We start from the raw sequence: 26,322 nt of genomic DNA on the forward strand, positions 1-26,322 counted from the left end.
ACCAACTTGGAGCACTAGACCAGAGTGGGTGGGGACATAGGTCACCTTTCTGGCTACTGAAACCAGTGATAGTTATAAAACCACCTCTCCTCAGCTCCATTACACTTCCATACCTGTTTTTCCTGTCCATGTATTTGGAAGGCTACCTGCCTCTTTTTATTTTGCTTTCTATGGCAAGTGATTTCTAGGTTAAAGAAGGAGAAGGAGAAGGCAGTACAAAATACTTGGTTGGCAATGAGGAAAATTGTGGCATTCTGGAGTTGTGATATTTATCAAAGTCATAAGACTGATATAGTCTTTATTAGCTAGTGAGAGATTTAAAAAAAATTTTCAGAATATCTTTAAATAAATGTCCTTTCCAATGATTATAAGGGTTTGTAACAGGGGTTCACTTGATGCTTTGACTATATCTCTGTGGCTTTGAAACTTAACATTTTTTTTTTCTTTTTCCTAACCTTCTTCTCCCTGACCTTCTCCTCCCTGATCTTCTTTTCCCTAACCTTTTCTCTGATTTTCTCCAATCTTCTTTTCCCTGATCTTCTCCTTCCTGATGTCTCCTCCCTAATCTCACTTTCTCAGAATCACCTCTGTAAAAATCCCCTGTTCCTGCTGATGAGCAAAATCACAACCTTTGGGACAGGAGTCTTTGCAATAAACCGTCTTTTTACTTTTTCTCAAAACCATGTATTCGTTATTGGATTGGTGTGGGGGACAAGGACCGAGCTTTCTGCAACAAGTTGACATATTTGGGGGAATTTTAAAAACACCTTCTATTTTGAAATAATTATTGGTTCACAGGAAGTTGCAAAAATAGTGCAGGGGTCCTGTGTACCCTCACTCAGTTTCTCCTAATTATAACATTTTATATGATGAGTAATGCATTACCAAAACCAAAAACTTGACAGTGGTATAACCTACTGATCATTTAGATTTTATCAGCATAACATGAATGAGTGTGTATGTGCGTGTAGTTCCAAGTAATCTTACTGCATGCGTAAACTCCTGTAGTCACCACCACAATCAAGGCACAAAACTATTCTATCACTAAAAGTCTCTGTAGGTCTGGGGAAAGAGCCCAGTGGTATAGCACTTGCCTAATATTCTCATTGCTGGGAGAAAAAGTTTTCTTGAGCTATCCCTTTATAGTCAGACCCATTCTCCTCTCATCTCCCCTAACCTTTGGGAATGTTTTGTTTTCTTATATGTGATGTTTCTCACTGATCAAAAAAAAAAAAAAAGAAAAAAGAAAGAAGGAACAGGTTCTCCCCTTGATTCATGTGCTATTTCGAATGTTGGAAGAAAGAAGCACACAATTAGAAAGTCGGGGCAACTTCTGTGCCCTAACCATGGATGGTAAAACAGAGATGTCCCAACTGGAATGATCATTATTCCTATAATTGGCTAGTTTCAAAAAAAAAAAAAAAAGTACATTGGCTCTGTCTAGATAAGCATGTGACATGGTAATTAAAACTGATAGGAACTCAAAAAATATTTTTTAAGCAAGTGCACTGATCCAACAGGGAGCAATGTGCCCCATAACGGGTTCCTAAGAGAAATGGGAAACAATTATCCATTTGATCCAGAGGGCAGTTGTTTTTAAATTACTAAGGTTAGAGGAAATGGAAAAAAAAATAGAAAAGCTGATTTTCCTACTTATGCTTCCTTAATTTATTTTTCCAAGCAGGAAACAAAAACAAAAACAGACTGAAGTGCTGACTGAAGTCTTTCACTTGAAGTATCATAACTCTGAGGAGCCCTCCCTTCCTAATTGCCCACCTGGTGCTCTCTGCTCACACTGTGCACGGTGTCTCCTGATGGGAGGGAACTGTACTACCCCCCCCCCCAGTGATAACAGTAGTTACTAAGGGGTGACAAAGCTCACCTTGATAGTAGGCACAGGGCTAAGGATTTTAGCTGCTACATCCCATTCAATCCATTCAGCAGCCCTGTGCAAGGTGTGATCTCACTATCTTCATTTTATGCTTGAGAACACTTACACTTATAGAATTTAAATGTTTTGCTTAAAATGGAGGGCCGGGAGGGGGGGGGGCCGGGCATGCCTGTAATCCCAGCGGCTCCAGAGGCTGAGGCAAGAGAGTTCAAAGCAAACCTCAGCCAAAGCAAGGCCCTAAGCAACTCAGTGAAACCCTGTCTCTAAATAAAATACAAAATAGGGCTGGGGATGTGGCTCAGTGTTTTAGTGCCCCTGAATTAAATGCCTGGTACCAAAAAAAAAAAAAAAAAAAAAAGTTTTGCTTAAGGCCAGTAGAAAGTATGGGGTTTGAACTCCCATTAGTGGGCCAGCACCAGATAGTCTGAGGCATGACGTAGTCATCTATATATAATACTTTTTATTTTTAAAAATATTTATTTTTTAGTTATAGGTAGACACAATATCTTTATTTTATTTTTATGTGGTGCTGAGGATTGAACCCAATGTCTCATGCTTGGCAGGCGAGCGCTCTGCCTCTGACCCACAACCCCAGCCCCTATATAGTACTTTTAAAAGCTCCCTAGGTAATTGTATTGTGTTGACTCCTTGAAAAGCATTACTAAAAGATACTTTCTGCAAAGGAATCTCCTGTTATTTAAATGGGGTGCAGACAAAAAGAGAACTGATCAATTTATGAGAGATGGTATTACTTCATAAAAAAATATATTTCTGATAGACAATGCAAAGAGACTGGTGGCTTTTGCCTAATGCTTTGGATGAAGATGTATTCTTTTTTAAAAAAAGATATTTAATTTTTAGTTGTAGTTATTTTTATTTATAAAAATAAATAAAATAAATACCTTTATTTTATTTATTTTTATGTGGTGCCAAGGATTAAATCCAGGGCCTCGCACATACTAGGCTTGTGCTGTACCACTGAGCCACAACCTCAGCCTTGAAAATGTATTCTTAGATTATCTTTCTATATTATTTTTTGGTGTTGCAAGCACTTTCACCAGAAAGGGAATTAAATTACTTTTTTTTTAAGTATTTTTTTTTTTTTTTGTAGTTGTAGATGGACAGAATGCCTTTATTTTATTTGTTATGTGGTGCTGAGGCTTGAACCTGGTGCCTCACATGTGCTAGGCAAGCACTCTGCCACTGAGCCACCACCCCAGCTTAAATTACTTTGGTAGCTATGTTCTTGATGTTTGTTTTTCAGTGCTAGGTCCCAAACCCAGTGACTTGTACATACTAGGCAAGTGTTCTAGAACTGAGCTCCATCTACAGTCCTTTACTACTTTGTAGCTAGGAACACAAGTGTAGTTACTTCTAACACTGAAGTGGATTATATTTTGGCATGGTTCTGTATTTAAGTTTTTTGTATCTCCTTTTTTTTGGGGGGGGGGGAGTGCTGGGAATTGAACCCAGGACCTTGTGCATGCAAGGCAAGTATTCTACCAACTGAGCTATATCCTCAGCCCCTTGTATTTACTTTTCCTTTAAAAAGAGAACTTTATTTAATTTTTTTTTTAGTTGTAGATGGACACTATACCTTTATTTATTTATGTGGTACTGAGGATTGAACCTAGTGCCTCACACATGCTAGGCAAGCGCTCTACCACTGAGCTACAATCCCAGTCCCCAAAAGAGAAGAACTTTAGAGATCAGAACTCTGGAGGGAACAAAATAAAATAAAGATATGTAATACAGTACAAAAAAAGTTTCCTTTAATATGAAACAGATATATTTTACAAATATGGATATGTAATTGGTCCTAATGAAATGTGCTTAAAAATAAATAAGACTGCCCTATAAGGAATGAATGCATGAATTAACATAAAAATGGTTTTGTACACACAGGCCAACAGAATCCTAAATGCAGTTGGCATTTCATTCACAAGGAGTTGGCCAGGGGAAGATTTCAAGACACACTTGATTTCAACATACCAAGCCAAACAGCTAATAAACCGCCCACAAAGAATGAAACTATTTTCAACTCGTCATTTGGCAAATACAAATTATAATATCTTAATATGCATAAAATGTGTAAGGTTGAAAGTACCTGACCTTTTATTGAAAGGAGGAGGAGTCAAGGACAGGGCGAGACAGGGCTACAGTCTGTCCCTTGGGAACTTCCTGTTGTCACCACACCTCTGGATTAGATATCTGAGCTCACTGTGAGCAAAACCCCGAAGTGAAAATTCTAAGGCTCTGCGAAGTAAATTAACCTTCTGTGAATGTGACCCACGCTCTCTGCAGTTCCATATGCTGAGATTATTCTTACTCATCAGTTTGACGTGCTTGGTGAGACCAGGTAGGTCATTTAATGAATGGTTTTCTTAAGTATTTAAAAAATAGTAGTAGTCATCTTGCATTTATCATGCCATTTCCTTCAGTGAACTTTTGAAGTTCTATGGGATCATTTTTAAGGAAGACGGGAGGTTAAATGCACTTTCTAATCTTGAAGATATTTTTTTTCTCGATAATTAAAGAATCTTTTAAACATTAACTTTTGTACAAATGTTAAATATGCTAAAAGTATAGGAAAATATATTTTCTCTCATAGCTAAAATTTTTGTGCTTTTTTTCCTTCTATGAAATGAGATCTCTTATTATCTGGAAAGTTATTTATGTATTTATTTATTTTTGAGAAGCTGGGGATCAAACCCAATGCCTTGAAGCATTCTTGGCAAGCACTTTACCCCTGAACTACGCTCCCAACCAGTACTTCCTGGAAATTTAAAAATTTGTTTTTTTGTATCCAACATGTACAGGATGGGTTTTTAATGCTTTCACTTATTAAGGGAATATTTAAATTGCTCTTATAAAATATAATTTTATATACATAAAGTTTATACAATGGTAACTATCACATTGATGATTTTTAAAGTATTAATCATAATGAAGAAATAAAAATTAAAACACAAATATATGTGGTAAAGGAACAAAAATAAGGTGAAATGCTGAAATGAAAAAAAAAAAAAACAAAAAAAAACCTGTACCTGTCAGCCTTTTTAGGAATTTGATTCTTTTTCATATAGCTTGTGGTAATGAAGACTGGTGTAATTTTTGAATAGCAAGGGGAAAATATGTTATATATTAAGATTCATAAAGATGGTCATAACTTTTGAACTTATAAAACCAGTGCTGGGAATTTAAAGTAATAAATTTCTAGGAATCTTGAAGTAATAACTTTTACAAGAAAAAAAGGGATATAGCTCAGTGGCAAAGTTCTTATCTAGCATCTGAGAGACCCTGGGTTGGACCCCAGGAGGACAAAAATTAAAAAAGCTTCATATGCAGAGATAATTCTAATTATGTTGCTTATAGTAACTTGGAACTAGATACAACAGAAATGTTCTTACTTACAGGAATGGATAAAGTATAAATATCAGCTTGATTTTTTAAAAGTAACCTTTAAAATAATTCTGGTGCTCTGTAGAAATGTGCAAACATGTTTTAAAAATAGTACAAAGCAGAAAAAAACAACTCAAGTTTGTAAACTATCACTATGTTAAAAACTTGTAGGTATGCCTGTAAATACAAGTTAAACGGGAAATGAATAATTTAAAATACATTATTAGGATTTTGGTGTATAAATACATTTTTCTTAATAATGCTTTTGAGATTTTAATAAATTAAAATTATACTTATGATGAAATTTTTAACTGAGAAGTCAGCATTTTGAGATGTATATTATCATTTTTAAATTTAAAAATTGAACATAAATTTGGGGATATCTTATGGGAAAGAAGGCTAATCCTAACACAAAAACCTGTGGTGTTGGTGTTGTGGGTAGTTTCTTATATATATATCTAGTGCAAATTTGGAACAATGACAACTTAATTTTTTTAACCTGTCTTTTTTTGGGAGGTAATACTGGGGATTGAATTCAGGGGTGCTCTACCACTGAGCTATATCCCCAGTCCTTTTTATTTTTTGAGACAGGTATCCCTAAATTGCTGAGGCTGGCCTTGAACTTATGACCCTCCTGCCTCAGCCTCCCAAATCACTGGGATTACTGGGCTGCACCACCTCCCCTGGCTTATGACCCATCTTTTTACTTAACATCTCCTCCTAAATGAAGTTTGTTTCAGATGATTCTATTATTCTTTCTTTTCTTTTCCAAAGGTATTGACAGGGGTTTATTTTAAGAAAGCAGATATATATTCAAGGGGGAATGGGGGCTATCTCAAGCAAGGAATATGCATTCAAGGGAGAATCCGGACTATCCCCACAGGCAGAAAAATCTTCAAAGACTCCAGAAAAATGTCACTGCAGCATGATAGAATCTAAGCAAAGATAAAAAACAATTAACTATAGCTAGAAGAAAAAAAAAATTATAGCCGCAAGCTAAAACTAGATTTCTCAGTGAATACAAAACCAGAACTTGGACCTTTGGCTGGGGAGAGTGTTATTCATGCAACCAATATCAGAAGTTATTTTGTATATTAATGTATATACAAATACTTTGACTTTTGGTTTCTCCCTTCTTTTGTTTTGCAGTTGAAAAATGAGCAAATATTAAACTGGGAGTCAGAAATCCCAAGGTCACAAGTCATCCACCTTCAGAGATCTTTGTTTTATCTCTTTGGAAGTTATGCTAGGAATGTTTGCCCTAATTTTACCTGTGAACAAAGCAATGGGTAGCTACCTTTTAAAGTGTACTAGAACCACCTGGGGAGATACTCTATCCTCAAAGGTCCAGACTCAGCGGGTCTGGGAGAGATCCCTAGAATCTGCATTCTTAATACAAGCTGAAGGTTTTCAGCTGCAGATAGTCCAAGGAATGTATGTTGATAAATATTGTTCTAAATTAAGGCTGTTTGTTGTAAGTATATTTAAATTTTACTTGGCTACTATATTTTGGCCTATGGCAACTGGGTAAAACTTGGTAGATATTTTTCCAGAGAAAACAGCTTAAGGTAATTCTCCCTGATCCTTGGGGGATAATGTTTGAAAACATTTAGTGGATGCGTGAAACCGCAGATAGTACTAAATTTTTTCTGCACATACAACCCTATGATAAAGTTTAATTATAAATTATGCACAGTGAGACATTATAAAGTAGTTCAATTATATACTGTAACCAAAGTTTGTGAATGTCCTCTCAAAATATCTTACCATATTGTACTATTATTTTGAGACCATGGTATATGGGGTAACAGAAACTGGAAGGGGGGGGGACTACTTTTTACATTTTTTTTTTTTTTTTTTTTTTTGAGATGGAGTCTCACTATGTTTCCTGGGCTGGCCTCTCTCCATCCTCTTTGCTTCAGCCTCTTGAGGAACAGGGATTACAGGGAAGCACTAAGGGGAATCTACTTGTAGTGCCCCAATTAGGGAACTACTTTCTCAGATACTGGAAATGTCAAATGACTTGTAAGGTTTTGGCACGTGACTCATCTTTCTGTTACGTGGAGGCAAAGTGAGTTTGGGGATGTAAATGGGCGGATTTATGCACATGATTAATAAGAGTGAGCCAGGTGCGGTGACACACGTTGGTAATCCCAGCTACTTGGGAGGCTGAGGCAGGAGGACCGCAAGTTGGAGGGCAGCCTCAGCAATTTTGTTGGACCCTGTCTCAAAATACATTTTTTATTTTTCACTCTGAAAAGCGCTGGGGATGTAGATCAGTGGTAGAGTGTCCCTACCCAATACGTGGCGTGGCGGGGTGGGGGGGATGAGAGAGATAAGAATGAGAAAATCTGGCATTGGTCTTGTTTTCAGGGTTGTATCCCCCTACCCCCAAATAAAACGGACTATTAAAAAAAGAGGTATCCTTGGAATCAAGAAGATATTCTGCCTCTGTGCTTCTTCCCCATCTCTGTCCTGAGTAAAAGAGAAATAAGAAGTATTCCACTAGACTTGACCATGCAATCCCTTCACAATCTAGCCTGGGACACCTTTTTTTTTTTTTTTTTTTTTGGTACTGGGGATTGAATCCCAAGAGTGCTCTACCACTGAGCTATATTCCCAGCCCTTTTTGTTTTGAGGTAGGGCCTCACCAAATTATAGAAGCTGGCCTTGAATTTGTGAACCTCTTGCCTCAGGCTCCTAAATTACTAGGATTACAGGCCTGCACCCCTGCAGCCAGCCTGAAAGCTTCGTTTTTTGTTTTTTGTTTTTTTTTAATAATAAGCTGACTCAGCCATGCTCAGAGGCTCACAGTGATCCTACCTTTATCTACTGACTCCCAGAGAATCACAGAGATTTTCTTTCACCCTGACACATGGGGGCATCTCAAGAAGTTATTTTTTTCCCCTCAATTCCATCTTCTGTTTTTACAGAACCATTATGGATATAAGTAGTCTCTTGTTTCTAAAGAGATTCTCCTTCAAAAATGGGGAATGTAATCAGTTCCTCCAAAAATAGGTAGGAGTTAAAAAGCCAGGGCTGAGTGGGATGAGGCTGAGGCAGCTGTATTTAGCTCTAGGGCAGTGCACCCTGTGAAGACACAGCAAAAGGATACCCAGGAAGTTTCTTTGGAAAGGGAGAGGGGTTGTCAGCGACTAGTCTTACCTCAGGGAATCAGTTTTCTATCTGATTGGGATCCACCTAATCAAGATTAGGGACTTTATTGGACCTACAGTGGGAGAGAGCGAGGGTCTGTCAACCTCAGCCTGCAGGGGAAAAAGAATGTGTTGGAAAACTGAAAGCCTAGGTCTGTTTTGACAGAAAAAGTAAAACTTTTGCCCTTAGTTACTTTCAATAGATCTCCCCTATTCCTGCCTCCATTTTGGTTTTTCCATGAAATTATAAGAACTATATTTTTGTTTTTTTGAAATGGGATCTCTATGTTTCCCAGGCTGGCTTTGAACTCCTGGGCTAAAGTGATCTTGCCACAGCCTCTCAAGTATCTGGGACTATAGTGTGTGCCACTGTGTTGGATTTAGGAACTACATATGTGTATTTGCACTGGGGGGCGTGTACTGGGTATTGAACCCAGAGGCATTAAACCACTAAGCCACATTCCCAGCCCTTTTTTTTTTTTTTTTTTTGAGATAGAGTCTCTGGTAAGTTGCTCAGGGCCTGATAAGTTGCTAAGGCTGATTTTGAATTTGTGATCTTCCTGCCTCAGCCTCCTGCCTCAGGCTCCTAAAGTCACTGGGTTTATAAGCATAAACCAGCAACCTGGCAGGAACCATTTTTAAATAACTTCTTGTTGCTATCATCATCATCATCTTCATCATCATCAATACCAGGGATTGAACCCAGGGCCTCCTGTTCTATCCCTGAATTACATCTCCAGTCCTTAACAGCTTTATAGAAGTCTAATTCCTATACAGTATGATTCATCTAAAGTGTACAGTTCCAGCTGGGGACTTAGCTCAGTAGAAGAGCACTTGCCTAGCCTGCAGGAGGCCCTGGATTTACTGTCTAGCACTAAAGGAAAAAAAAATCATGACTGCAGAAAGGAAACCTGTCAGTGACATTTAGTTATCATACCCCATCTAGCTCTGTCTTCAGTCCTCAACAATCATTAATCTACTTTCTGTCTCTATATATTTCCCTATTCTGGACATTTCATAGGAATGGAATCATAATATATGGTCTTTTTTGGCTGACTTCTTTCATTTATTCATCCTGTTTTTTGTTTTGTTTTGTTTTATATTTTCTTTTTGGTGCTGGGAATGAGGTTCAACCTGTTGCAGCATGTTGAACCACGTTTATTAGCTAGAGGATATCTAATTAGCAGAAAAAACAAAAGTGCTTGCATTAAGGTGACACAACCCTTATCTGATCAGCATTTTAATTATAAAAATTAATTATGGTTATTTTAGGTCTTTCAATTAAAATAAAACATTTTTAATTTTTTGTTATATTTATTTTTTAAGGTATGAATTGTTGATTTTGGTTAGTAAGATTGTTCTGGAAATTTGTTGTTGTTTTTAGTGGTGGTGGGGATGAACTTGGCATCTCATGCGTGCCAAACATGCACTCTACCACTGAACTACACTACATTCCCCATTTTTGAAGGAAAATCTCTTTAGAAACGAGAGACTACTTTTTTTTTTTTGTAAGCAAGTAGAGTTCTCTTGTATCATCAAATCAGCTAGCTTGCCAATCAGAATTTAAGTCTAAAAGGAATGCTAGAAGTTAGCTAAATCTCAAGGGAATGAAGAATTACTCTTTCACTTTAGCATGAGAAACATGTTGGGACACTTTTTAAACCCTGTTCATGAGCAAATAACAAACCTAGGTCTCAGATTCCTAGTCTAGTGCTTTGACCAAGCAGAAGCACTGCCACCTGTATATAGGTTCATAGAGCTTTAGTTATGGGGTTGGGGATGTGGCTCAAGCAGTAGCACGATCGCCTGGCATGCGTGCGGCCTGGGTTCGATCCTCAGCACCACATACAAACAAAGATGTTGTGTCCGCCGAAAACTAAAAAATAAATATTAAAATTCTCTCTCTCTCTCTCTCTCTCTCTCCCCTCACTCTCTCTTAAAAAAAAAGAATATTTAAAAAAAAAGAGCTTTAGTTATCCTTAGTTAAGGAAACTAAAATGACAGAAGGGAAAGAATAAATATTTATTGATTATCTGTTACACATCAGATGCCATGAAATTTACTTACATTATTTCATTTAGTCTTCTTTTTTTATTAAATTACTTATGTATTCTAATTTGTAATACATGATGGCAGAATGCAATTCATTTCATGTTACACATGTAGAGCACAATTTTTCATCATTTAGTTTTCTTAAGAGACCTCTGGTAGGGTTGGGGTTGTGGCTCAGTGGTAGAGTGCTTGCCTCGTACATGTGAGGCCCTGGGTTCAATCCTCAGCACTACATTAAATAATAATAATAAATAAATAGGGCTGGGGATGTGGCTCAAACGGTAGCACACTCGCCTGGCATGCGAGCGGCCCGGATTCGATTCTCAGCACCACATACAAAGTTGTTGTGTCCGCCGAAAACTAACAAAAAAAAAAATTTAAAAATTCTCTCTCAATAAATAAATAAATAATAAAGATATGAGAGAGAGAGAGAGAGAGAGAGAGAGAGAGAGAGAGAGAGAGAGAGAGAGAAACCTCTGAGGAAGTTTATCATCAACGATTGCTAATTTTTTAGCATCTACCATGTACTCTGGAGACCTCATGGACATTAGCTGTAATTCTTTTAACAATCTAGACAGCAGGACCAGGATCAGGGTGAGATAGATAAAGTGAGAGCTGTGAGTTAAGTGGCACTCACCAGATACAAACTCTATTTTTTTCTTTCCTCCCCCTCCCCCTTCTCTCCCCTCCCCTTCCTCCTCCTCCTCCTCCTCCTCCTCCTCCTTCCTACTGGGGATTTAACCTGGGGTTGCTTAAACACTGAAATACATTCCCAGCGCCGCCCCCTCCTTTTTTTGAGACAGAGTCTCACTAAGTTACTTAGGGTCTTGTATTTGCAATCCTCCTGCCTCAGCCTCCCAAAATGCTGGGATTACAGGCATGTGTCACTGTGCCTCAGCTCAGTTTCAAACTGTAAAGAGAGGAGGGTGCCAAGATTCAGCAATGTAGATAAGTGATTTTTAATTCAATATTTTATAAAATCAAATTCAATGTTAATAAATGCATAATGAACAAAATTTCAAAATTTTGCTTAAAAGTCTATTTTTTATTTTCTAACCCCAAGTTATTGTGCAGTGGGAAATGTTTCCAATCAACTCTGTCCTGGGCCCAGGCCACCTTCATTTTCTTGTTAGGCAGTTTATGAGCATTGACACAGGTGTATGTACAGACTGAATAACACAGGACTTTCTATATACAGTCATATATTTTTATGATAGAGCTTTTAGAAACTTTATTTTTCTTGTACTTTAACTTGCCCCTAAGGAGATTAAACTAATTTGTAACGTGGTCCAGGATAAGATATATTCCATGTATTCCTCCAAAACTGTTTATTTAGAACTGGGCATGGTGGTACATGCCTGTAATCTCAGTAATTTGGGAGGCTGAGACAGGAAGATAGCAAATTCAAGGCCAGCTTCAGCAATTTAGGAAGGCTTTATCTCAAAATGAATAAATAAATAAGTAATAATAATAATAATAATAATAATGAAAAGGCTGGGGATGTGGCTCAGTGGCAAAATGCCCCTGTGTTCAATCCCTAGTACCCCCCACACACATAAAAAAATTAGACAGCATTTCAGTTCTTTGGGTGCCATTATAAGCCATGAAATAACCAAGATGGCTGAAAATCCTTGCCAGGACTTAAATATTTGTGGGTAGTTCAGGAAGCAAAAAATGTGATACTAATTGACTCTTACTAAGTGGCTGAAAAGGATGTTCCTTAGAATGGGAAAACTGAAGCACACAAAGTAGAACATTACTTTGTTCAACCTCAGCAGAAAGGTTGCATGTCAGGTGGTTCAAATTGTTTGCTACTCTGTGCATGTCCATGAAGGATTCGGGGATTACAAATAAATTTGTGGATCTGAAATCTGCAAATCATGAGGATTGACTGTACTTTGACAATGGGGGAAAAAAAGGTTATGTTTGTGCAAGAGTATGTTTTGAAAGAGGGTCAGGGAGGATATGAGAGGCAATAGAAGTATATTAACTTTCTCATTTTTTTCCTGGTAGAGAATGAATAGATAGAACAGCTTCAGTAAATAGAACAGAAATTATCTGTGATTGATGCCCCAATATATAGACACTTAGATGTTTATTTTAAAACTACAAAGGAATTGTCAGATGAACTACAAATAATTTTATAACTAATGAAAGTCAGGAGGTAGCAATTCAGTTGGTGGGGAGAAATATAAATGTATTAATGTCCTTGTCATTTATAACAGAGGATAACTAGATACTATCTCAGGTTACTACAGTAAGGACAAGGGCAGAGAAAGGAAAGAATTGTTCTGGCAAAGATCGGCAGCAGAACACATGGTAGAAGCCAGAACATGCTCCAAGACAGTCTGAAATGCAGTTTTGATTTTTTTTGTTTGTTTGTAGTTTTTTTTTTTTTTTTTTTTGACAGAACCCAGGGGGGCTCTATCACTGAGCTCCATTCCCAGCCCTTTTTACTTTTTACTTTTGAGACAGGATCTCAAATTTGTAATCCTCCTGCTTCAGCCTCTCCAGTGGCTGGGATAACTGGTATGTACAACTGCACCTGGCTGAAATAGTTTTTCAGATACTCAAAAATCTTGCCAGGGATTACGCTAGTGGATAACAGTCTTGATAAACATATCTAATCTGCAGCAATTCTGCATGTGGTTTACTTCTGACATATAGCCCATACATTTGAGTCTTCAAGACATATCATTTTAAATATTTCATATAAAGTCATAAATGTAAATACCAGAAGAATTAAAACAGAGCATAAACTTCACAACATAAGGAAGAATACATAAATAAAAAATAAACAAACCTCAAAAGAGGACAGTCTATATAGCAAATGATAGTGAATCTAGAAGGCACTAAAGCCAGCAAATAAAGCATCACAGTAGTAATTTGACTTGTCTATTCGGGTCCTCTGAGAAGCAGACACCAAGATGGGATTGGATGGGCAAGAGAGCTATTGGAGGGACTGCACGTGAAGCATAAGGGAGGAGGGCGCAGGAGTGGGCAGAGAGCCTTTGCACCGTGAGGCAGGCCTGGCAGCTGGGAAAGAAGAGAGGAAATCAAGGATTGGACAGTAAAAGCCTCAGACCCCAGCACACGGTTCTGAGAGTACTTTTCAGCTAGACTGATGGGAAGTCCCTGAGCCTAAGTAACTGGTTAGAGGAACCCTACTTGGGGCAGGAATGGCCTGCCTGACCTGGCACAGGTGACCCCACAGTGCTCAGTCACCTGCTGGGAGTGGCCTGGGGGAGCCATGGCTTCCATATTAATGCTGTGGAGCAGCTGGAGGCCATGGACCCACTCAACTGTGCTTCCTACAGATTTATTTAGAGACAGGTCTTGCTAAATTGCCCAGGCAATCTTCCTGCCTCAATTTACCTAGTAGATGGACCCATAGGCATGCCCATGGTGCCTGGCCTTTGTGCTTTCTACAGAAAGCTCTCTTGAAGGCAGAGCAAGGCACTTCTATGGCCACCATTATGTCTGCCAATAAAAGTCAATGAGATAAACTCACCTATGGCTTTTTTTAAAGGCTCTTTGTTGGGTCATAAAATAGAGCTGAACTAGAGGTTTAACATAAAATGCCTTAAAACGAAAGGATTTAAAAGGTAAAAAGGATAAATAAAGACATGCCAGGTGAATGTCAACAAAAAGAGGGTAGAGTTATGGTAAAAATATGATTTGGTGATATTCAAGGCAAAAGAAGTACATTAAAATAAAGAAGGATGTAACTTTAAGTTTAGGTAATGGAAAAATCTGTGACACTAAGGCTTAGTAGTTTGGAGAATCTGAATTTGCCTGAGTGTGATGTTATTATACTTTGATATTATTATACTTTCATTATTCTTTTAAAAAATTTCCACAGTGAGATACATTATTTCCAGATGATGTAAGAGAAAAAAATTTGGGATCCCTAAGTCAGGCCAAGGGCCCTCTTTTTTTTAAAAAACAAAGGAAACCCAGGCATTTTTTTTTTAAGATAGAGGGGGGGAGAGAGAGAGAAAGAGAGAGAGAGAGAGAGAGAGAGAGAGAGAGAGAGAGAGAGAGAGAGAGAGAATTTTAATATTTATTTTTTAGTTTTCGGCGGACACAACATCTTTGTTGGTATGTGGTGCTGAGGATCGAACCCAGGCCGCACGCATGCCAGGCGATCGTGCTACCGCTTGAGCCACATCTCTAGCCCCCCAAGGGCCCTCTTTGAGTTCTCATTTCACACAGTATCTTTGATATGGCTCATTATCACAGGTAGCAATTTTATATTGATTTGTGTGTTTTATTTTACGAATGCCTGACATTCCTTCTAAAATGTTTCCTGACATAGAACCTAGCATAAGTTGGACTCTTGGGCTGGGAATGCAGCTCAGTGGTAGAGCACTTGCTTAGCACGCACAAGGCCCTGTGTTCCATCCCCAATGCCAAAATAAACAAACAAAAACCCAACAAAACAAAAAAACAAAACCAACAACAACAAAAAAGACCATCAAATGAAATACATACGCTCTCAGAAGACAAGAGATAATACATAGAAAGCTCTTACATCATTTAAACTGAGAGAAAGAAACAAGAAAAATCTACTGTTTTTCATGCATTACTTATAACACACTTCTCCGGGCACAGTGCCATTACAGAAATAGCTAGGACATTTAAAAAATATATGATGTCAGGATGGTTCTCTCAAATGAAAACTAAAAATCTATTTGTTCTGTCCTTGGTACCTTTCAATGCCTATCAATTTTAAGAGCTGCTACGAAAGACTAAGTCAGTCCAGGATGTTGGCCAAACTATTCCTAGATACTGAAGTTGGCAGTTGTTGCTGAAAAACAACTCTGTCCCCAAATTTCACAATTCTTCTCTGAGCCTTTCAAAGACTCAGATATATGACTTATGACACAGTGGTCTAAAAAATGCTCATTTGGCTCAAATTGATCAGACCTAGCAATTAAATCATCTTCTTGGGAAAGGGATATCTCTTTCCCAGTATGACGTCATTCAGAATTACTCTCAACAGCATCCCTCCCCTGGGCAAACAGTTGGCAACTGAGAGACAACATGATTTCCCTAGGCCACTTGGTGAGTCAGTCACACAAACAGGAACAAAGCCCAGCTTTACTGATGGCCAACACTGAGAGACTCAGCCCTACCCTATGACAACTCCTGTTCGATAAGATGACTAATTGAACAATTATTTGCTCTAAGACTTGCTCCACAAGCAAGCTGACAAGTTTCGGTCCACGTTCTCAGGAGCAGTGATGTACAGGAAGAGGAAGTGAAAGAGGTTGAAATGTTTACACTGTTATGCTTCCCTACGCCTCACCGGGTGTGCTTGAGTTTGGGGCTTGAAATTAAGCACCTCTTTTTGAGGGCGAAGGGTTTCCAAGCCTCTTTAACTTTTATCCATCTTGGTCCTCTTTTGCTCATTCTATTTTAGAACTTCACTCACTCTTTATATATAACACACACACACACACACACACACACATACATATATAGATGTATACAGTAGTTTTAGATGGACACAATACCTTAATTGAATCTATTCGTTTATATTTGGTGCTGAGGATTGAACCCAGGGCCTCACACATGCTAGGTAAGTGCTGTACCACTGAGGCACAACCCCAGCCCTCTTCACTCACTCTTGAGCACCAAAGCCTTTTATATGAAAGAGGTTTCAAATAAATGCATCCAGGAGAGGATGGAGGCTGTTCTGGGGCTCATAGTTAGGAAGGAATAGTTTCTGTGTATGCAAGTATAGGGGCAGAGAGAATTGGGGCACAGGGCAAATGATTCCTAAATTCTCATTGAAAGAAGTCAGAATAGATGTTTCTCAGGGTATTTTTTTTTTTTTTTTGTCTTTCTGCTTCTGCTTCCTCTTCCCCTTCTTCTCCTTCTCTATTCTTTTTCTCCACCTCCCTCCTCCTCCTCCTCTTTTTCTTCTTCATCTTCTCCTTCTCTTCTTCCTCCTCCTCCTTTTCCTCTTTCTCCTCCTCCTCCTTCTTCTTATTTCCCCTTCCTCCTCCTCCTCTCTCTCCTCCTCCTCCTCTTCCTCCTCTTTCTTCTTCATGCATGAACTCAAGGTCTCACACAGGCTAGGCAAATACTCTACCTCTAAGCTACCCTCCTAGCTATTTTTATTTTTTTATTTTGCCATAGGGATTCTCTAAGTTTCCCAGGCTGGCCTTGAACTTTTGATCCTCTTGCCTCAGGCTCAGAGTAATTGGGATTTCAGGCCTCTACCAGTGGCCCTCTTGTTTTCTGTTGGCCTGTTGCAAGTTGATAGTCTTCCCCCTGGGGTTCCCTCCCTCCAAGAATGGCCATCCACATGCCTTGTGTCTGCTCATGAAGGAGCCTCCCCAGTTTGCTATCTACTTGTTCTCTCTCAGTCAAGCAGGGCAGGTGAGGGTGGTATGGTGGTGGTTCATGGCACCTTTTAAAATAATTAACCTGGGGCTGGGGTTGTGGCTCAATGGTAGAGCGCTCGCCTAGCATGTATGAGGCACTGGGTTCCATCTTCAGCACCACATAAATGTAAAATAAAGATATTGTGTCCACCTAAAACTTAAATATAAATATTTAAATTAAAAAATTCATCTGATTTAACTAGTAGCTTCCCAATCATTATATCACTGTGTCTGGGAGCCTGATGGTGGTTCTTGACCAAGGTTTTATCTAATATTGCAAAAGTAAAATTCCTATCTCAATAGCCAAGGATCCCAAAGCTCTTTTTCATTCCTACCCTCTCTTTCATCTTACAAATTGATGTTTCATTATTTCAAAATACCTATCCCCTTTTGAGCAGAAGTTCTAAGGATCAATCTACTTTCTCTTCCTGGTACCAAAATTCACAGCTTCCCACCCCTCCATCTATTACTAATATGGCCCTGTCTCATTTCTTCTATTTAAGCCTTTTATTTGGAAATATTTTTTTAAAGAGAGAGAGAGAGAGAGAATTTTTTAATATTTATTTTTTAGTTTTCGGTGGACACACATCTTTATTTTATTCTTATGTGGTGCTGAGGATCCAACCCAGCGCCCCCGCATTCCAGGTGAGCGCACTACCGCTTGAGCCACATCCCCAGCCCTGGAAATATTTTTAAACTTGTGGAAAAGCTACAAGCATTAAAAAGGAAAAAGTGACAGAACTCCAATAGCCATTTGCACAGATTCACTTATTAGTTCTTTTCTTTTTTAAAAAGAAAAGAACTGTTCTGTCTAGATATACATGACAGTAGAATTTGTGTGTGTGTGTGTGTGTGTGTGTGTGTGTGTGTGTGTGGTCCTGGTGATTGAACCCAGGGCCTTGTGCATGAGAGACAAGCACCCTACTAACTGAGCTGTATCCCCAGTCCAGCAGAGTGCATTTTGACATATTATACATACATGGAATATTACTTAGGATCCCACTCTTTGGTTGTACATGATATGGAGCTTCACTGGTCATGTATTCATATATGAACATGGAAAATTTTCATTCTACTGTCATTCTACTGTCTTTCCTATTCCTACCCCCTCCCTTCCTTTCATTCCCTTTGTTTAATCCAGTGGCTTTTATTCTTCCCTCTCCCTCCACATAGTAGAGAGAACATTCAGCCTTTGATTTTTGGGGGTTTGGATTATTTCACTTAGCACAATAGTTTTTACTCCATCCATTCACTGGCAAAAGTCATAAAATCACTCTTTTTTATGGCTGAATAATATTCCATTGTGTCTATATACCACATTTTCTTTATCCATTCATCTGTTGAAGGGCACCTAGGTTGGTTCCATAGCTTAGATATTGTGAATTGAGCTGCCATAAACATTGATGTGGCAGCATCACTATAGTATGTTGATTTTAAGTTCTTTGGGTATAAACAGAGGAGTGGGATAGCTGGGTCAAATGGTGGTTCCATTCCAAGTTTTCTGTGGAATCTCCATCCTGCTTTCTGGAAAGTGGTTGTACTAATTGCAGTCTCACCAGCAATGTGTAAGTGTGTTTCTTTTCTTTTCACCTCTGGGGCCTTGAGTGTGCTAAACACATTCTCCAGCCCTGAGCCACACCACCAGCCCTAGATTCACTTCTTAACATTTTGCCACATACACTTTATCATTTATCATCTATCCACCTATAATATATTTTCTGAATCATTTGAGAATAAGTTGACCCTTTAACTGTGGGTACTTCAGTTATATCCTAAGAATTAGGATTTTCTCTTACATAACCATATTAGAGTTAACAACCTCAATTAATTTAACACCAAGGAAATACTTTTATTTGATGTGTTCATATCTGCAACTGATTTCATAATTTACTTTATGGCATTTTTTCTTCCATTACAGGAACCAGTCTAGGGCCAGGAACTGAATTCATTTTTTTCTGTCTCCTTGATCTCCTTCAGTCTGGAGCATTTCCACAGTTTTTCTTCACTTCTTCCTTTCTTCTTTCTTGTTTGGTACCAGGGATTGATCCCAGGAGCACTTAACCACTGAGCCATATCCCCTGCCTTTTTTTGTATTTTATTTAGAGACAGGGTCTCATTGAGTTGCTAGGGCCTCGCTAAATTGCTGAGGCTGGCTTTGAACTCATAATCCTCCTGCCTCAGCTTCCTAAACTGCTGGGATTATAGGTGTGTGCCACCGCGATCAGCATGTTCATAGCTTTTCTATACCACTTATAACATTGAACTTTTTAAAAGTTTTTTTTTTTCTCATTTTGTGTGTCTGATTTTTTCCTCTAGGTTAGAGTCCAGTTCCACATTCCCCACTGCAATCTTATGTAGGCCAGCTATAACTACAGGCACATGACACCCTCCTGCCCCTCACTGTGATGTTGAATTGTATAACTAGGTTGTTAGACAGTTCTCCTCTCTATAGTTACCACATCTTCCCTGGTACTAAACAGCAATCTGTGGGAGACATTCTAAGATCATACAAATATGCTTCTCATCAAAATTTCCCCACTACCTTGATTTAGAATTTATTAATGATTCTTTCCTAACTAATCTTTATTACGATGATTACAAAATGTGTAAGAATCGTCTTCTGTTCTCCATTTATTTACTTGTTTCTTTGCTTATCATCAGTTTATTGTATGGTTGAAGATTCTTATTTTTTCCCCAAAGCCCTATAAGTCAAATTCAATACTGTCTTTAATAATTTTGTGCTCATCTGGATCGAATTTCGGCTATTAGGGAGGCAGGAGCATCTGAAGTTTAAGGCCAGCTGGTGCAACTTAGTGAAACCCTGTCTCATAATAAAATTTAAAAATCAAGGGCTGGGAATGTATCTCTATGGTATAATGCTCCTGGGTTCATTCCCCAGCATAGGGAAAAATAAAAGTGAGCTCAAGAATGCTCAGATCTGATCTGGCCAATGGAAAGCTCTTCAAGCTCTCTCTTGTGTCCTTGTGACTTTTTTTTTTTTTTCCTCTTGTAGCGCTGGGAAATTGAAACCAGGGTTTACACATACTAGGACAAGGTCTGTGCCATTGAGCTACACCCCCAGCCTTCATCCCCAGCCTTCTTGTTTTTGTTGGGTTGCTGTTGTTATTGAGTGTGGCATGTTTTTAAGCTCTCTCTTACTTTCTGGCATAAAAAAGATGCTCCAGGCTCATCTTGTGCTGTTCCTCCTTCTCATCACCAGCCTTTCTTCCGAGGCCACCCCTAGAATGAGCTCTTCAGGTGGAAGGCTGCAGGAGCACAGGAGCACAGAAGACGTGTGTGTGTGTGTGTGTGTGTGTGTGTGTGTGTGTGCGCGCGCGTGCGCGCGCTGAGAGCTGGTACAGTGCTCGCAGTCTGAGATGCTGCAGAAGGGCTCAGCGCATGGCCCTCTGAGTCCTCCACTGCTGTCCCAGGGGGGTATTTTGCACAGCGAAAAGAAGTGTTTTGGGGCTGGGGTTGTTGCTCAGTGGCAGAGCGCTTGCCTAGCATGTGTGACACACTGCGTTCGATCCTCAGACCACATATAAATAAATAAATAAACACACAAATAAATAAAATAAAGGTTCATTGACAACTAAAAAAATAGAAGTGCTTGGATCTTGCAGATACAGTTAACTGAGTCCTCTCCATGTGCAGGGCACTGTGAGCCATATACAAGTTATAAGACACCATTTCAAGGACACTGGTCTAGTAGGCCACACATTCGTACTCGTACACCTGATAGGGTGTTTTCATTGCGCTGTCAGTGAGGTACATGCAGGAATTTGGGGAAATCTGGGGTGAGGATAGTACTTATGTCTGGAGGATTGCAAAAGGCTTCATTGGTGACTCTTGAGTTAGATCCTGAAGGAGGGTAGGATTTGGAAGAATAGTTTTCTGGTGAAACCAGAGGTTGCTACCTCTGAGCACTGAATCAAGAGAGACTTTGCAACTTCATTTCAGCTAGATCCAGCCCTTGGCCAGGTGCTGTAAGGAGCATGAGTGCTCCTGTGAGTGAGGGACAGCACCCTCTTGCAGCCTTGGTGTCATGATGCCATTTCATTTTTATTTTCAGACGCAGCTGAAACATGCCCTTCATTCACCAGACTGAGCTTTCACAGTGCGGTGGTGGGTACTGGGCTGCAGGTGAGGCTGATGCTCTATACGAAGAGAAACCAGACCTGTGCACAAATCATCAACTCAACAGCTTTTGGGAACTTGAATGTGACCAGGAAAACCACCTTCATTATTCATGGATTCCGGCCAACAGGTTCCGCTCCAGTTTGGATGGGAGACTTAGTAGAGGCTTTGCTCTCTGCAGAACACATGAACGTGGTTGTTGTTGATTGGAATCGAGGAGCTACCACCGTCATATACACCCACGCCGCTAATAAGACCAAAAAAGTAGCCATCATCTTGAAGGAATTTATCGACCAGATGTTGGTAAGAAAGACTTCTCTTGTATGATTTGTGGTCAAATTGAAACTGACTAATTCCCTGGAGATTTAAAGCCAAGAGATATCTTCAATGAAAAGGGGGTCAATTTTGTAAAATTCTGCAAATCTAAATAAGGCCCAGGGAGGGCTAGAGAGGGACCCCTAAGTAAGGTCCACAGGTATGGTGGTGCAGGTTGTGTACTGCACAGGACACTGATGTAAGGGAGCAGCATTGCCATTGTAGCTGTTGTAGATTTACATATTTATCATGTTTACTATGATAATTTTCCCACATATGACAACAAAGTATCATAGCAAGGGGAAGCTTTCTCTCTCTCTCTCATTTGTGACATTGGGCATTGAGTCTAAGGCCTTGTGCATGCTTAAGTGCTCTACCGCTGAGTTACATCCCTAACCTTTTAAAATTTTAATTTAGATTTTTTTTTTTTTTTTGGATACCAGGGATGCTCTCCCATTGAGCTATATCCCTAGACTTTTTTTTTTTCCCCTCTTAATTTTGAGATAGGGTCTCACTAAGTTGCCCAGACTGGCCTCAAAATTTGTGATGTTCCTGCCTCAACTTCTTGAGCCACTGGTATTATAGGCACATGCCATTATGCTCAGCTCTTTTTCTAGTTCATATAAAAGTGTCTTATGGGTCAGAGAGGGTCTGTCTAGGAGCTTCCCGGTTTAAACATCTAGAGCTTCAACTTTGGTAGCTGTTCTTTCTGCTAGAAGTGCCAGAGCTTTAGTGACCCAGTTATCCAAAACTGATCTGATGAGATAATTAATGTTTCTAGAAGACTTATAAAGGTCAGATATTAAATTTATTTAGTGACCCACCTCATGCATTGTTCCTTTTAACAACAGCAACCATGACAAGTGGCATGAAATCAGGAAGATAGGTGACATGAGTATTATCCAAGCCCCCCACCTAAACCACCGTCTAGGGAGAAGAATATTTGAATGATGCAGGACAAGCTGTCCCAGTAGCCTATGGGTAGTGTGGTCCACCCTCTCCAGGTTTTTCCCTTGTTTCCTTCCCTCTCCATGGTGACTTCATTCTCTGGGCCAGGATGAAGATAAGGGTGTTCATCAAATTGTACTGTCATCCCTCTCCCCAGTCTGCTTAGGGCTGGGGCTGGGTCTGGGGCTCAGTGGCAAAGTGCTTGCCTAGCACATGTGAGGCACTGGATTCGATTCTCGCACCACATAAAAATAAATAAATAAAACAAACAACGTACTGTGTCCATCTACAGCTAAAGATGTGTCCACTTAGTTTCTAGCAGAAGCATGAGTGGGAGTCAGGTGGTAATCCCAACAACTTGGGAGGCTGAGGCAGGAGGATTGCAAGTTCAAAGCCAACCTCACTCTGTCTCAAAATTAAAAAAAAATAAAAAGGGCTGGGAATGTGGCTCAGTGGTCAAGGGCCCCTGGCTTTAATCCTCAGTACAAACAAAACCAAAAACAAACAGTGTGAGTGGACTCACCATGACACAGAGGGTAAGGTACAAGTTTAGGGTTGGGCTGGTGGGTTTGAATCCTGCTCTACTATGCTCTCAATTTCCCGACCTCTACCACGATTTCAGTGGGCCTCAGATTCTTCGCATAATGAAAAGAATAGTATTTATATTGTGGGGGTCTTGTGACATTTAAATGAGACAATAGATGTAAGACACTTAGAAATATTTCTCCAAAGTCAATAGGTAGGAAATTTCTCCATATGTAGTCAGTTCTTTGACTCCTCACAATTTGTAACTATGGGCTTATTGGAATTCCAGGCAGAAGGAGCTTCTCTTGACAACATTTATATGATTGGAGTAAGTCTAGGAGCCCACATATCTGGATTTGTTGGAGAAATGTATGATGGGCAGTTGGGGAGAATTACAGGTAAGACTCCTGTGGGTCTGTGGGGTGTAGCTTGGGCCAGGTGGTCACTGGGGGGATATTACACAGGCAGTCCTAGTCCTCGGGTTTGAAGCCAGCTCTTCCAATTATCTAACCTCTCTAAGCAAGGACTCCTTTCTGCAAAAGATAAACCATAATAATGTTAACCTCGGGTTATTATTTAATTAAACATATGTAAAGCACTTTACAAATTGTATGCCACAGATAAGATGGGTGGTGTCTTAATTTCTTTTATACCTAGGAAAACTGCAATGTCCTGTGGGAATTTAATCTATTTGACCTGAAAAGAGTCTTCTTCCTTTCATTTAATCTAGAATGTGGAACTATATACCTAGTACATCACGGTCCCCAGAAGTAGTCTCATGGTAGGAAAATGATATCGGAATTTTGATGGCTGAGCCTGACTCTGTAAATATCAGTTTTCCAGCAAACACTGAATGAAAACACTCAGAAATGCAGCAGGTTAAACCCCAAACAAAGACTCCCTTGCTGGGATCTCTTACCTAGAGCTTAGTAACTTTCCACAGCTATTCACAAAGGGCTGAGGGTAAGGGTGGCTCTCTATTTCAAAGACCTTGACCTCTCCCATTCTTTTGAGGTACTGGGGTGCTTTACCACTGAGCTACAGCCCCAACTCTTGCCCTGGGCAAGTCACTTCTATCCCTGTGACTCGGTGTCCATCTCTCTGTCTCTGTCCCTATCTGTTTATCTCCCTCTCTCTTTATCTCTTTTTCTCTTTCTCCCATACATGCACATCCCACATTGACTGGCATCAATTCTAGCTATGTATTTTAGGTCACATTGTTTGTCCTGGTTATTTGTTTAAATTTCGCTTTAATCTGAAGGTTCAGGATTCCTCATCTTGTTTAATCTGCTTTCTTAGGGAAGCAAATTGTTTTTTTAGTTTGAAAATGTATTGTTACTATTTTTGGAAAGCAAGGTGTCTTTAAAATTTTTCCTCCTGTAAAAAGGACAGATGGCTTGAGTTTGAATTTGTGGGAATTAAAAAGAGAGAGAGAAAAAGAGGTGGAGGAGAGAGGAAGGAAGGAAAGAAAGAAATAAAGAAAGAGGAAGAGAGGGGAAGGGAATAGAAAAAGGGACAGGCTGATAAGCAGGTCCTGATTTGTAGCAATTGCTGATTTTCTGGGGTCTAAAACTCCCACCACGACTGATCTCAAGCTACCAACATGACATCAATTGAGCACAGAGTCTGGGTGGAGATGAACAACATTTGTTCTGCAGCCCACCACGTCTCGTTCTATCTGCAAGTCAGGTGCACCCCTAAGCCTCCCAGCCAATCAGTTCCCACAATTACTTTGAAAGTGAACTACTACAGGTGATGTCTCTGACCATGGAAATTCCCAGGCCAGCCTTCCTTTCTGGGCCCATGTGACCCTGCCCCAGAGCCTGGACTCAGCTGATCATCCACAGCTCCCTTTTCAACCTCCATATTCTCTGAATCCCAAGGTTAGTCTCCATCTTCCCCAAGAGCAGCTGAGGCAATAAAGCATTTCCCCTCCCTACTCCCCTTCCTTGGCCTTGCCTGGGTGGGCTCACTGGGTTGCAGGGTGGGAATGGAACCTGTAACCTAAGGACACGATTCACATCTCACTCCCATGGATCAGACGGCTCTGTCTATTACTTACCTTGATGGTCTTGATGGCTGCTTGATGCTGTCTTTTCAATTTCTTTCTTTCTTCTGTCCCTCTTTTTGCCCCTCTCCACGAATATCTCTTGGTTTTTCCTCTCATTGCAAGTCAAACACTCTACCACTGAGTTACATCCCCAGCCCCTATCTTTAACTTCTCCAAGAGAAGATGATGGATGGTGAATGGGTTGCAAACATTTCAAGTACCTGGATCATTTGTGAATACTTTAAATTTGATTCTCAAACTTGACTATAAGTTTGCATGAAACTTGCCTTGGGGGTGCTGGAGACAATGCCAATGGGCTGGCCTGAGTTGGAGGCAGGAGTCTGTATTTTTGTTTCATATATATATATTTTTTGATGGTCCTTTATTGTTATTTATTTATATGTGGTGCTGAGAATTGAACTCAGTGCCTCACACATACTAGACAAGCACTCTACCACTGAGCTACAACCCCAGCCCAGGAGTCTGTATTTTTAACCAGAAAATACAGATGTCTGAGCTCCACACTTGGAGAAACTATAGAGTAACCTCTAGTCCCATATGACCACCAAGTACTTGAAATGTGGTCAGTGCAAACTGAGATCTGTTGTAAGTGTGAAATACACATTAGCTTTAGAAGACTGAGAAGAAGAATAACAAAAAACACAGAATATAGAAAATATTAAGTTTTTTATTGGTTACATGAACATGACAATATTTTGCATTAGATAAATTGTGTTTTTGTTTTGGTGGTGCTTTATGTCTGTCTGTTCATACCATGTGCAGGGTTCTTCTTTTTTTTTTTTTTAAGTGCAGGGGATTGACCAGGGATTCTTAACCACTGAGCCACCTCTCCAGACCTTTTTATTTTTCATTTTGAGACAGGGTCTTGCTCAGTTGCTTAGGGCCTCACTAAATTGCTGAGGCTGGCTTTGAACTTGTAACTCTTCTTCCTCAGCTTCCTGAGTTGCTACGTTTACAGGTGTGAGCCACCATGCCTGGTGAGCGTGCATATTTTTGGTTGATTTTTTGACTGACATTGTCAGCTGATCACTTGCTATGGCATATCACTATGGATATTATAAGTCCAAGTTTTTTTGTGACAGTCCTGGTTTGTACCTTTTGTCCTGGTGTGATTATGAACAGTGCCCTCACACTCTCAAAATTGCCCTGTTCTAGATGTTTTCTCTGCCAGTGACCTGGAGGTTGCTATAAACTGGGGCTCTCATTCTTCATTGTCTTAGACAGGAAATAGTGCTGTCTGATGTGAGGAGGGAGGAGGAGCTTCCTGGTGGGGGACACCTTCTTTCTAAGGCTATGTTGTATTGAAAACAACATATGGACTGGGTGTTTGCCCATCTCCTCCCACACCAGTTTCAGTTGGGAGTGGACAGAAGAGGAAGAAAGGCTGGGAGGGGGAAGATAAGAAAAGAGGGTAGATAAATAAATGGCTCC

The 26,322-nt window shown here is 39.7% G+C and overlaps 1 protein-coding gene across 1 annotated transcript in view; it reads left to right on the forward strand.

The window, feature by feature from the left end:
* Positions 1-4,125: 4,125 nt before the first annotated feature.
* Positions 4,126-26,322, forward strand: part of LIPH (lipase H) — a 43,902-nt gene continuing 21,705 nt past the window's right edge. Inside the window, exons 1-3 of the mRNA XM_081302691.1 lie at positions 4,126-4,250; positions 20,968-21,335; positions 23,110-23,218. Of these exons, the coding sequence (XP_081158817.1) occupies positions 4,202-4,250; positions 20,968-21,335; positions 23,110-23,218 (526 nt within the window). The 5' untranslated portion in view covers positions 4,126-4,201. The remainder of the gene's footprint in view (positions 4,251-20,967; positions 21,336-23,109; positions 23,219-26,322) is intronic.

The sequence above is a fragment of the Spermophilus citellus genome (genome assembly GCF_964194105.1).
Source record: "Spermophilus citellus genome assembly, chromosome: 7".
In the NCBI taxonomy this organism is placed as follows: Eukaryota; Metazoa; Chordata; class Mammalia; order Rodentia; family Sciuridae; genus Spermophilus; species Spermophilus citellus.